Source organism: Tachysurus fulvidraco, chromosome 7 (genome assembly GCF_022655615.1).
Source record: "Tachysurus fulvidraco isolate hzauxx_2018 chromosome 7, HZAU_PFXX_2.0, whole genome shotgun sequence".
NCBI lineage: Eukaryota > Metazoa > Chordata > Actinopteri > Siluriformes > Bagridae > Tachysurus > Tachysurus fulvidraco.
This window is the reverse complement of record NC_062524.1, coordinates 19781190-19793733: the sequence shown is the minus strand read 5'-3', so window position 1 is coordinate 19793733 and position 12544 is coordinate 19781190. Positions and strand designations below refer to the sequence as shown.

The following is a 12544-nucleotide window of genomic DNA, read 5'->3' as shown; positions in this document are numbered from 1 at the left end:
TCTACATTACTACGATAGAAAAGAGGTGTTAGTTGTGTAGTAAAAGCATTTATTAAAAGAGTTATTGACTCGGAAAACTCCAATCTGTGAATATGCGCCAACTTCCCGCTCCTTCAGTTCTCTCCAACGCTGGAAAGCTGATCCTATATTAACACGTCATACTTCTTGCCTTATCGTAAGCCTTTCTTCACTTTCTTTCTTTGTTTTTATCCACCATGTCAATGTTAAAACCGCTTTCTGCTAATGTCACACATGCTGAACACTCTCTCCGCCGCATATCGACAAGACCCGCACCTTTCTGCTCATTGGCTACACGTTTGTTTTGATTTATGTTTGGATTTTTGTTTATTATCAGCCCGACTCAGTTTTCTGAAGTATTTCTCAAAAATCGGAGACCCTGCCTTTAAGGTGATCTACAAACAGCATGCAAAGGACTAGGCAGGTACCAAGGAATGTAGTCTGTCAGAACCCTGTGGATCATATAAGGATACAAGGCTTAGTAATAGCAGGACATAAAGGAAACTGGCCTTTCAAACTGAACAAAAGATGCACAAGGGTTTAAATAGACAAAGGGATTAGAGGACAAATTGAAAACAGTTGAGACTAATCAAGACATATGGGGTAACAATCAGTGACAAGATATGAACCCAAACCGAACACACATGGCAATATATACAAAAACACATGAAAATATGGAAGCAAATCATAGTGCTGTAGGCTGCCACATGTAATGCGCAGCTTGTCTTGCAGCACTTTGGGGATTTTAAAATCAGGGCTTTAAATCATGTCAAAGGAGGAAATCTTCATTAGAGATTACTACTGAATTTTCTAAAACAAAAACTAGTGTATTGAAGTTCTTGCTAATGGCAGAGTTTGGGGAACAGGAGGTTAACCAGAGAATTAGGTGGTGGGGATTATTTCTTCTTTTATTGATCCCAACAATGAACAGTGGAGTTTAATATATGTTGTGCACTAATTATTTTGCTTATTTGTGGTTGTTGGTAAGTTGAACATTTCCCAGTGTTACTATATTCTAGACATTTGGCTCAGCTATTGCAGAAAATACAATGACTTTATCGTTTTACTCTTTGAAGTGGCATTTTTTTCTTGATGAATTTGTTGTCTTATTATTTCCATATTTTCCCAAAAAGCACTTTAACATGAAAGTGTAGTCTACTGTATATATGGATTTCAGAAAAAAATCTTTCAGTGAATCTTATTTGAAGCCAGTCAAGGCTCTTTATTTGTAAAATTACACACACTCAGGAACTGATGGTACATTTGATTTGATGTCATTTGAATTCAAGATTTTTCTAAACTATCTAGATTTTTATGAATACTACATTTCTTGTGTTGAATGTCATGCAAAAGATTTACTAATACGTTTGCTCACACTTACCTTGTTACTATAAGTGAGGCCTACAGTAATGTCTTTTGATTCACAAATTTATTGCCTTTTCATTTCTAAATCATGTTTAGAAATCTTAAAAGCACGCATTCATTTTCTCTTAACAGAGCAGCTATTTTTACCATTTTTTTCTTTTTATTTTCACAATGGGAGCATTTGTTAAATCCAGATATCAAATCCTGAGTCAGTGTCACTCTAATGAATTTGCATCTTGCATCGGTCTCAAGATATTAGATTTGATGTCATAATGTTGGCTTTGTAGAAGTCAACATTGTGTTTTCTGTTATAAGCTTATTATTATTAATAATAAATTTATCAAGAGTAACTCCTCCTAGGGCTTTTGAGCCACATGCACCAAATTCGGATATGTTGTAGACCCTGGTCTGAAGTTTGTTGCAGTTACTTTTCTAAGCGATCTGAGTTCCGGTACTTCCGGTACCGGGTCTCAAAATGGCCTTTTTCCCATAGACAGAATGCCTTGCCACTGTATTGACGTGTAGTCACGAACAGCAAGCGCCCCTCATTCTCTGCTGACAGTCGTTAAAGGCAGGGTCTCAGATTTTTGAGAAATGCTTCAGAAAACTGAGTCGGGCTGATAATAAACAAAAATCAAAACAAAAATCAAAACAAACGTGTAGCCAATGAACAGATAGGGGCGGGGCTTGTCAATATGGGCAGAGAGAGTGTTCAGTGTGCATATGTGATATAAGCAGAAAGCGGTTTTAACATTGACATGGAGGATAAAAACAAAGAAAGAAAGCGAAGAAAGGCTTACGATAAGGCAAGAAGTAGGACATGTTAATATAGGATCAGCTTTCCAGCACTGGAGAGAACTGAAGGAGCAGGAAGTTGGCGCATATTCACAGATTGGAGTTTCCCGAGTCAATAACTCCTGAGCTAAACGCTGTTACTACACAAATAACACCTCTTTTCTATCGTAGTAATGTAGAGAGGCAGCTACAACCGCGTTTTGTGTAGTAACAGCATTTAGCTCAGGAGTTATTGACTCGGGAAAGAACTCAGGAGTTGTTCCAAATCCTGTGTTTAAGCAAAACTAAAGTTTGTTTCCATATGAAAAAGGTTGAACATTACATATCAGTTAATTGCAGTTAATTTTTCAATAAATATTCAGTTTGGCCCGTGACTTTATCTCAGTTTTATATTTTGGCCCACTGTGAATTTGAGTTTGACACCCCTCCTTTAGGGTGATACTCTGAACAAAGTTTTAAATTGGTGTACCGACTGGCCTTTCAATTATCTCGCAGCCCAACCCCAAAATATGCAAAATCAAAAAATCTTTTACAACATTGACATGTGACATATCAAAACAATCAGAACAATGACCCCTCACGGGTATTCTGATGATGCCACATGACGTCACGTGAAAATAAAATAATGCACCAGATGGGCATGTGACATATCAAAACACTCAGCACAAGGAGGTGAACTACCTCAAGACTATTTGGATGATGTCACCTGCTTGTCTCCACTTGTCTCCAAATGTTTTGGCACCCTAACCACTAGCTTCCAAAAGTAACACTAACCTTTATGTCCACTCGCCTCCAAAAAGCATCGGCCTTTGCGAATACTTGCATTGTCAAAGCCAACATCAAAGTTTGTCATGATGAACTTTACAAATCTAGTTTCAATTTACATTCAATCTTGCATTTATTATTGTTTTAAACATTCATTTAACTTGCTTTACCTAATGCATTACCTAGCCTGATTTATTCTGGTCAGGGTTGTTTCGGATCCAGAACACAAGGTACAGTATAAGGCAGAAATAGACTGGTCATCTCAGGGTACAATGTACACATATTTGTGCACTGACAAGTTTTTGGGAGGAGGGAAGAAACCAAGAAGAAAAACAGAGAAAATCCTAAACTGACCATTAGCTGAGCTCCATTACCTGTTATAAATGGGCTAACATGGCATAACTCCCTGTTTTTCACAGTAAAAATTAATCCATTTAAGATTACAATTTTGACATGTTGTTTGTTTATTTGGTGTGATTCAATACATCTTGCTAAAAGCTGCACCTTACAATGATTAAATTGTTTTGTTTTTTCAATTAAAAAAGAAGATTTAGAAAATTCCCCAAAACATGGAATATGTATATATTATGTCTTTATATTATTTTATATTATTTTATTATTTATTTATATTATTTATGGCTTTAATGCTTCTAATTCTATGCTTCTAGATCTATTCCTCTTTGAAGAATCAATCATGTTCTCCTACATCATGTTGGTTGAGATTTCTTGGGTCACTGTTGTGTTAAAAGGTCACTGTTGTGTCCTGAGTGCTCTTAAACAGGTTTTCTTAAAGAAGGCCAAATGTTAATTTTTTCCTCAGTCTAGAGACAAACTCTTCAGCCTGTGCTGCCTTAAAAAAAATCCCTAAAAAATAATGCTTCACCATAGCAATGGAATGGGCAAGCTATTTCTTAAATACCATTTGCTTTCTCTTGCTTATCTCTTTATCTTCTCATTCTGTGTTCTGTGGGATCATGTTGTAGTTTCTACAAACTTATTGTAAAAACATAATAGATGATGAATGAAAACAGGATGAACCTACAGTACGCTCAGCGTCAAGTGTCAAAGCAAAAAACCTGAATATTTCATTCTTTGTAAAAACCTTTTTTATGCTTTTTTCATTTCATTGCTTCTTTTCTATGACAAAATGGGTTATCTGAGACCAGAATGGGACTGCACTGACACTGCTGGCAACATTGTGCCACTTTGTATGCAACCATGTCACTCTCACTTCCATTATGTGAGAGAAGGTGCCGAAAAAGAAAGGCCTAAGTGAAGTGGAGTGTGGTGAAAACTGCTGACTTGAGCCAGAGACAACATGCAGGTGTGACTGCTACAGAGCAGGCAGATTAAACTGTGTGTATATGGGTTCATACTTGTGTGTTAAGCTTTTTAGCTTATATGATTGTTGTTGTTTTTGGGGTAACTGGGAAGAAGTTATTCATTTATTCATTCGTTTTCTACTGCTTATCCGAACTTCTCGGGTCACGAGGAGCCTGTGCCTGTCTCAGGCGTCATCGGGCATGAAGGCAGGATACACCCTGGACGGAGTGCCAACCCATCGCAGGGCACACACATCTCATTCACTCACGCAATCGAAAAAGTAGTTATTTTATTATAATTAGTTATAATTTACTGAAACCAAACATGCAAGAAAATTTATAATTACTTGACAGTCTTCCGTTATAGAAATACACCACAATATATGCATGTAGTCCTACTTGAGAGAAAGGGCTCTTGGAGTGTCTGTGTTTCCAACTGTGTACCACTTCGATTGAACAATATGATATCTCTAGCATTCAGTGTCTCTGCATGGGTTCTTCGGTACTGTAGAAAACCATTAAGGTCTTGTTTTGAGTGTGAAAGGTGGTAATCTGTATGAATGCCACTTGAAACCTTTACTAAAACGAAAAGAAAAAAAAATTCTAGGAATGTTTTTCATTTTCAAACCTATAATTCCTTTTACATGACCAAATCATAGATTCATAGCTATGTATTATATTATATCTAATGTATTCATATACATTCATATACTGGTATGGAGACAGGACTGGGAAAGCATACTTTCAAAAAACATACATTATACTGGGAAAAATTACAGTGTGCTAAATAAATGAATAACAATATGAAGAAAGAAAGAAAGAAAGAAAGAAAGAAAGAAAGAAAGAAAGAAAGAAAGAAAGAAAGAAAGAAAGAAAGAAAAACTTGACACATGCAAATAATTTATTAAACAATTTACTTTCATTGTCAGTGAAGCAGGTGAAGGCTAACACGACCCTATGGTCCCAGGTTCCATCTTGAGCTCATGATACTTTCTTTCTGGTGTCTTTGTGAGGTTTCTAAGGGGTCTCTTTGGTTTCCTCTGACGTCCCAAAAACATCCCAGAATATGAACTTGAATTGCTCAATTTCCCCTAAGTGTGAATGTATGTAATAGTTCACTGTGATGGACTGACATCCCACTTGGGGTGTATTCCTTCCTTGTCTAAATTGCATGGAACAGTGATTGCTTACTCAAATAAATATGTAGATCCCTCATTTCCATTGGCTATTTGATGAGTCAGGTTAAATCTAATCAATTACCCTGATTTCAGGTACTAATATAGATTTTTTTTTCCATATGTATAGGGATAATTGCTCTGACTTACTGTATAATATACTTGTTATAGGTTTTACTACTGTACATATTTCCCTCAGGGTTCTATACAGTGGGGAAATACTTTAGGGGACATTGCTTCTCTCACTCTTCAACAGGTTCTAACAGATTGTTGAATAATGTCAAAACCCAGTTAGAGCCAGTTCGGGATGGCTAAGTGTTTCAGATTTCTGTCCAAGATCTAGTTGAAATGTTTTCTAACAGGGATTCCTCTGTTAAGAATAGAACATGTAAATGTTTTACAGAGGGACAGAGAAATTAATAACAGAGGTGCTAAATGTTGACTTTTATTACCATGTTCGAATGCAAGCAACATTGACATTCATGTACTGTAGTGTTATGCTTTGATGTTACTATAGGGGGGGAAAAGAGGGGGCTGTATATGTGTGCATATACTGGATTAGATGATCCACAGTATATCAACTCTCACTCTATCAGTTTCTATGATTTTCTGTTTCCTGCCTTCATTGTATCTTTCCGATATTGTTGCGTCTCCTATATCATTTGCCTCTTTTGTTCTCCAGCCCTATCTATCATATAATATATTTATTTCATTTTACTTACTCTGTATCTCTCCTCTCCTATTTTACAGGCACCACAAGTCGACGTTGTTCTCTGGATCACCGTGGGGTAGCATACTGGGAGCAGCCCAGCTATGCTCGATGCATCCAAAATGAATACAGATACTTACAGCAGTCGGTAGGTGCAAAGCCACAACAGTGAAAGATCAACAACTCGCAGGAGGAAACTGAAAAAGAACATTTTCCTACTAAGTTAAATTGTATTCAAGTCTTCAATTTTCCTACCCAGTTAATAGACCTTTGGCTTGTCTCCTAGCTGTATGCTGCAAAAGTGTGTGTGTTTGTGTATGCCCGTTTCATTTAATTAGGGATAGAGCAGCGTGAAATGATCTTCTAGTTCTTTTGCATGAGCTTCACTGCCTATAAATTTGGTTAGAAGTCTTAGGACATTCTTACCTGTATTTTAGTAGTTTCTATTTAACCCAAACAATTTACTGATGCCCAAACCAATACAATTAAACAAAAGAAGATATAAATGAGAAAATCTTTTCCTCTGACCTGTCTCAGGTCCAGGGACACCTTGCGAAGGGTCAGAGAAATCTGGCAGGGGATGGAATGTCCCAAGTAACCAAAGTATTGCTGGACCTCACTCAGAGACGCAACTTCTATGCCGGTGACCTGCTTTCCTCTGTGGAAATCTTATGGAATGTCACTGACACTTTTAAACGAGCCAGTTATGAACCGTCTTCAGATGATGTGCAGGTAAGAGGTTTTTTTCTACTTGACATGACCTGTTGTGCTCTATGATGGTAGTTTGATGAAGTTTGAGTTGCAGTTATTAAAATAATATAATATTTAATAAAATATTTGATTTTAACAGATTTGATCATTTAACAGAGCTTCAATATACATTTTATTTATTATATAAATCAAAAAAATCTGTTATTGCATTTTTAATACAAATTTTGTAGTTTTTTTTTTGTGTTGAAGATTTTCATTTGGTACAAATTGTAAGACTTCTGCAAGAATATAAGGAAATTGTTCATAATGATCTGCACCACTGTGGATAGTAATATTCCCATTTCTCTTTAAATGAAGAGCTTTGTGTCTTTGCAGTGAGATCATCTCAATCTATTGCATTGTCATAAGGGATCCCAATGGCCATAATAATTAGGGTATTTAGAGTTTGTGTTTGAGACCATGTGTAGTTTCTTGTGCCTGTATGAATGTTTGTCTAGCAGAGTTATGACTCCTTTCTGCATAACTGCAACCTTTGTGTTTATGACTCCGTGTGCACAAGAAGACATTTGTGTGCACTCATGCAGTGTTTACATGGATGCATAACCACCAGAGGGAGTATATGCGTAGAAAACAAAGGCACCCTTGCAGAAACACAGCTTCTTTAGGATAGACAAAGAGGCATATTTCTACCAATATCATGTATATGTACATTTGTGCCTGTATGCTTACACAGTTACTGTTCGCTCAAAGTAAGCACCCAAAATGCTCCTGAATTTAATGCCTATGTCTGTATTTGAGAATCATTTCCTAAACTGGAAGTACCGGAATTTCACTGGTGCATTTTGATGTTGACACTGCCTGACAGATTTATCTCTCCACAAATCACTGTTTTGGCTTTTTTCTGTTATTACCCAAGATGGCATTTGTTTAGACTGCGGGAGAGATGCGTCATTTGTGCGTGTGTGTGTGTGTGTGTGTGTGTGTGTGTGTGTGTGTGTGTGTGTGTGTGTGTGTGTGTGTGTGTGTGTGTGTGTGTGTGTCTATTCATAGAGCACCTGCATGAGGGAAGCTTGTGCTAATGTTAGTTGGGGCAGACAAATTTAGCTGATGCTGTGCTACCCAGAATAAGAACATACACATTCAGACATTTTCATTTTGTTAGCAGAAGATGCATTGGATTCCATGCAAAAAAACAAAGATGATTAAACTTAATAGTGATCCAATTATTTTTTCGAAAAGTGCAAACCTATACTAAAACTTGATTTCTTTCTGCCCCTATGCAGAACTTTTTTCAGATCATCAGTAATCTACTGGAGGAAGAGAACCGTGAAAAATGGGAAGATGCTCAGCAGGTAAACATAGTGTTAAAAATGATTAATCTCACACAATATTGGTTTCCCACCATGAGGATATGTGTCTGTCTTTTATTCAGTGATTTGGTTTTAATATGGTTACAAGTGAGTTCATTTTGTGGTGAAGGATCTCTGATCTTAAATGTAGAATGCAAAATAACTGGCAGATGCAGCACAGCAAGAGCCAGAAGCTGCAGTGTTCACTAAATCCACATGGTGGCAATAGTCTTTGATAATGCACCATCTCTCTCTCTCTCTCTCTCTCTCTCTCTCTCTCTCTCTCTCTCTCTCTCTCTCTCTCTCTCTCTCTCTCTCTCTCTCTTGCTGCAACACACTATCTTAAATGAACTGCAGGGTTTTAAACATATGATTTCAACCTTTTTTCTACAAGGTTTTAGATTTATAGAAGTGTGGTATGAGGGTGAGCTGCTTTTCCCTTATAGATAATTAGGTTAACATGAGGCACAGTCAAGCTTATTCTCATCGCATACAAAAGCAGTCTGCTGTATTTCCATGTGGGAGGGGAGAAGACATTGCTGTCTCTAGATAATACTGAACACCTGCATTGCTAAATCAAAGTAGTGGAGCAAAAAATAAAAAAAAAAGTCAGGATCATTAGTTCACTGGCTGCTGGGTTCCTAATTCCTGCCTGTTAAATTAAATGTTCTTTTGTCATAGGGAATACAATGCATTAAATTGCATAATAATCTGCAATCTTCCTATATTTGTCACCAAGACTGGGTGTTTATTAAGCTTTAATCTGGATAATAAATCAAAAATGAAAACAACAATTTTGTTTGATTTTGAAATCATATGCTTTGGTACACAAAAATGATGGCAAGCATTATATGAACGCTGGAAATCCATCAAAATTCTTTGTCCTTACTTGAGATGGTGCCTGTCTTGGTTATTTCCCTCACTACATCTTCCTACAGCACATCACCAGCCTTGTTGCCATGGAGATACAAAGATAATGCTTGAGAGAACCAATGGCCTTCTTTTACCATGATTACTCTGATGATTCTGGCTCAAATCCAGGACCCATGGTTCTGCACTGCTCTGCAGCATTACAAGGTGTCTGACTCTGTGTGCGTTAATTATTAATTTTAATAATTAACTCATTATGGGCAGGACTACAGCCAGCAATCTTTGGCCAGGACACAATAAAGTATATAATACAGGCTGTGACTCCCACCTTTGGCCAAAAAATAAATAAATAAATCTTTCAATTGACTATAAGCATACCTCAATCAACTGCTAGTTTACAATCTACCCATGGATTTTGGCCTGTTCTCAGCCTCTGCCTTGTACATTGGTTCTGAGACTACCACTAGGCTACAGGTATTAGACTGTATATAAAATGTATTAATTACAATAAGTTGACACTTGCAGTTTATTATTGCATCATTTTAACCACAAAGTAACAAAAAGGACATAAAAACAATTACAAAATTCGACATTTATTGTCTAGACAAAAGTTGGATTACTGTAAATCTTTAAAGATACCTCAGTGGCACTTTTCTCCTTTCACTATTTTTTTTTTCCTAGATCTATCCTGGTGCAGTGGAGCTGATGCAGGTCATTGAGGAGTTCATACACATTGTTGGCCTCAGCATGAAGGATTTCCACAATGCTTACTTGATGACCGGAAACTTAGGTAAAGCCTTTGATGAGCGATCAAAAACATGAATTTAACTGATTAGTTTATATATATTGGTTTATAAGGAACATAAACTATTCATACTCCTTTTTATCAGCTCATGTGGATTGGAGATTTGCTTAGTCACTGTGAAACAATTTGTAATTTGTTTAATTCCTACATCGATAATGTTAGACTGCTCCTACATAGCATGTTCATAATAACAGACACTGACAGGAATAGCTAAAAAGGAATCAATAAACCAAGATTATTACACTTATTCTGCCAAATTTAATTACATAAAGAATAATACAATTGAAAGAACTCATTACTGTTCATCTACTGTGGGGGTTTATTGTGATTCATGTGTCATTCAGATGATTCAAAGATCTTTTTTTTGTCTGCATTTTAAAATTTTATTTTTGTATGCTTTGGTGACAAAAACATAACATTAATTTGAGAATTTTTTATAATACTTGCAGATGTTTATTACATTGTTAAAACAATCCTTAGGTGTTTTTGAATGCCTAGAAGGTCATGAGAGTTCTCCACAGCTGCCATAGCAACAACTAGCAGTGATGGCAGATAGAAAATGAATCCCATGGCCATTTCTTCTGATGCACCTACCTGTAACAAGTGGAGATTAATGTCATTGGTTTGATCCCTCATTTTATTCAACTGATTTAATTGTTCCCACCGACCAGTTTATATAAATCTTGTCATGAATAGAATTGCAAGCAATAGTTTCTGTAGTGTCTTTACTGCCATCATTTTGGTGTTGAGAAGATTTCCTTATTTTGCCTGGACTTTGATTATGAATGTTGCATCCGTCCAATTGAATAACATGCGGAACACACTTGGCTTGATGTTTCCTACTGTACATCACAGATAACTCCGCAAGAGCGCAATACAAGCTTAAAGATTTGTATATGAACTGAACTGTTCATTATAGATTTCTGAGATTTGACAATGAAGATCCAACTACTCAGTTTGGTGGTGGCCAAAGACCCACAGAGTGATTTACATTACGACAGACATCCTGGTGTGCAGATGTGCTTAACGGAGCAGATGGCACTTCATATCTGTGACGGACTGTCTTTTGACATATAGATCCACTTCCGTATTTAAGGAAGAAGCTACAGTCCCCTAGCTTTTAGGCTTGGATTATTTGCTTTACTGTAGGTATTGTGTCTGCCTCAGACTGGGATCCACTTTCAGTGTTAGATGTGGTGTTGGCTCTCTTTTAGCAAATATGTGTAATTCCAGTACACCAGCCTGTATTCCAGATCATTGCCTGCCTCTATGATTTACATCATTGTCTGTTGACATCACTGCACTACTGCACAATCATAAAAAACAACATAATAAAATGTCTCAACACTGCATGATACTTGGTCCATGGATGCATGAAAATATATGATAAAACATTCAGCCAAACTCTTGATATTCCAAATGTACTTATTCAGTAAATAAACAGCAGTAACAGCTTTTGCCACAATGTATGAGTGGTTGCAAGAATACCACAGATCATTTATTTCACTTCTGACAAGCATATGATGTTCAGATGCTTTTGTCAGTAGGAGATTAATGGGGTTCATGTATTTTTTTTATTTGTTAAAAAATAAACATTGAAAATGTGCTGCAGCCGCCACAATACAGGCTTGGAAATAATGTAATAATATAGCAAATATTATTTAACTGCTTAAAAGATTGTGTCTTAGATTGCCAGTTCCAGTCTTGTATGCCATGCAGGTTTAATTTTGTGGGGTTTTTTTCTGTAAATCTCTCAAGTTAATAACATTAGCTTGGTTTCTCTTTATATACATAAATGTAAATAAGCTCTTTAACATAAAAAAATGACATAAAGTCAATTTTTAGGGTGCACTTCTTAGATAAATAAACATGGAACATATATGATCAATGTCTCTTTCTGCTAGTGTAGTAAATAACCTTATTTCTAGCTTAGTATCTGCATCTTTTAGGTAAAGGACAAAACGATGCTGCGGCTCTGGCCAAATGTAAATCACTTGGCTCTGGACGATATCACTGCATCATTTCTGACTAAATTTATGGCATTCCATTTTATACAGTAGCAAAGAGGCTTGGTGACTAGGCAGGATTTTCTTTCCTCTATACCATAGATGATATATATATATATATATATATATATAAAAGAAAAATGCTGTTCTCTCTCATGATCATGTACATTATATATAATTTGCTGTACATATTTTTGTGCAAAAATCGCTAGCCCTGTCGAAAAAATGGGATGAAAGATCTTATTAAGGAACAGTAACTTGACTTTGCTCAGTTTCTGAGTAGTGGATTAGAGAGAAGGTACAAAGTAAATAAATAAATAAATAGATAGATAGATAGATAGATAGATAGATAGATAGATAGATAGATAGATAGATAGATAGATAGATAGATAGATAGATAGATAGATAGATAGATAATATTAACATCTTGATTCTCAACTGACCACTTTAATAAAGCAAAGGTACATAATAAGTAATACCTAGATATGGTCTTAAGCAGCATGTATTATAGTACGTTCACACATACAGTGACCTGCAGCTGCAACACTACCGAATATAGCACGACTTGGTGCAGCGACTACCAATGGGATTGAAGACAATCGAAGCTCACACTGCTTCTCTTTCATCTTGAATATAATTCAATTCAGTTCAGTT

General features: G+C 36.3%; 1 protein-coding gene across 5 annotated transcripts in view; it reads left to right on the top strand.

The window, feature by feature from the left end:
* Window positions 1-12544, top strand: part of adgrb3 (adhesion G protein-coupled receptor B3) — a 152177-nt gene that overhangs the window by 98594 nt on the left and 41039 nt on the right. For all 5 annotated transcript variants that reach the window (XM_047816627.1, XM_047816630.1, XM_047816628.1 and 2 more), the window contains 4 exons: window positions 6191-6297; window positions 6687-6881; window positions 8144-8212; window positions 9761-9869. In XM_047816627.1, coding sequence (XP_047672583.1) covers window positions 6191-6297; window positions 6687-6881; window positions 8144-8212; window positions 9761-9869 — 480 coding nt within the window. The remainder of the gene's footprint in view (window positions 1-6190; window positions 6298-6686; window positions 6882-8143; window positions 8213-9760; window positions 9870-12544) is intronic.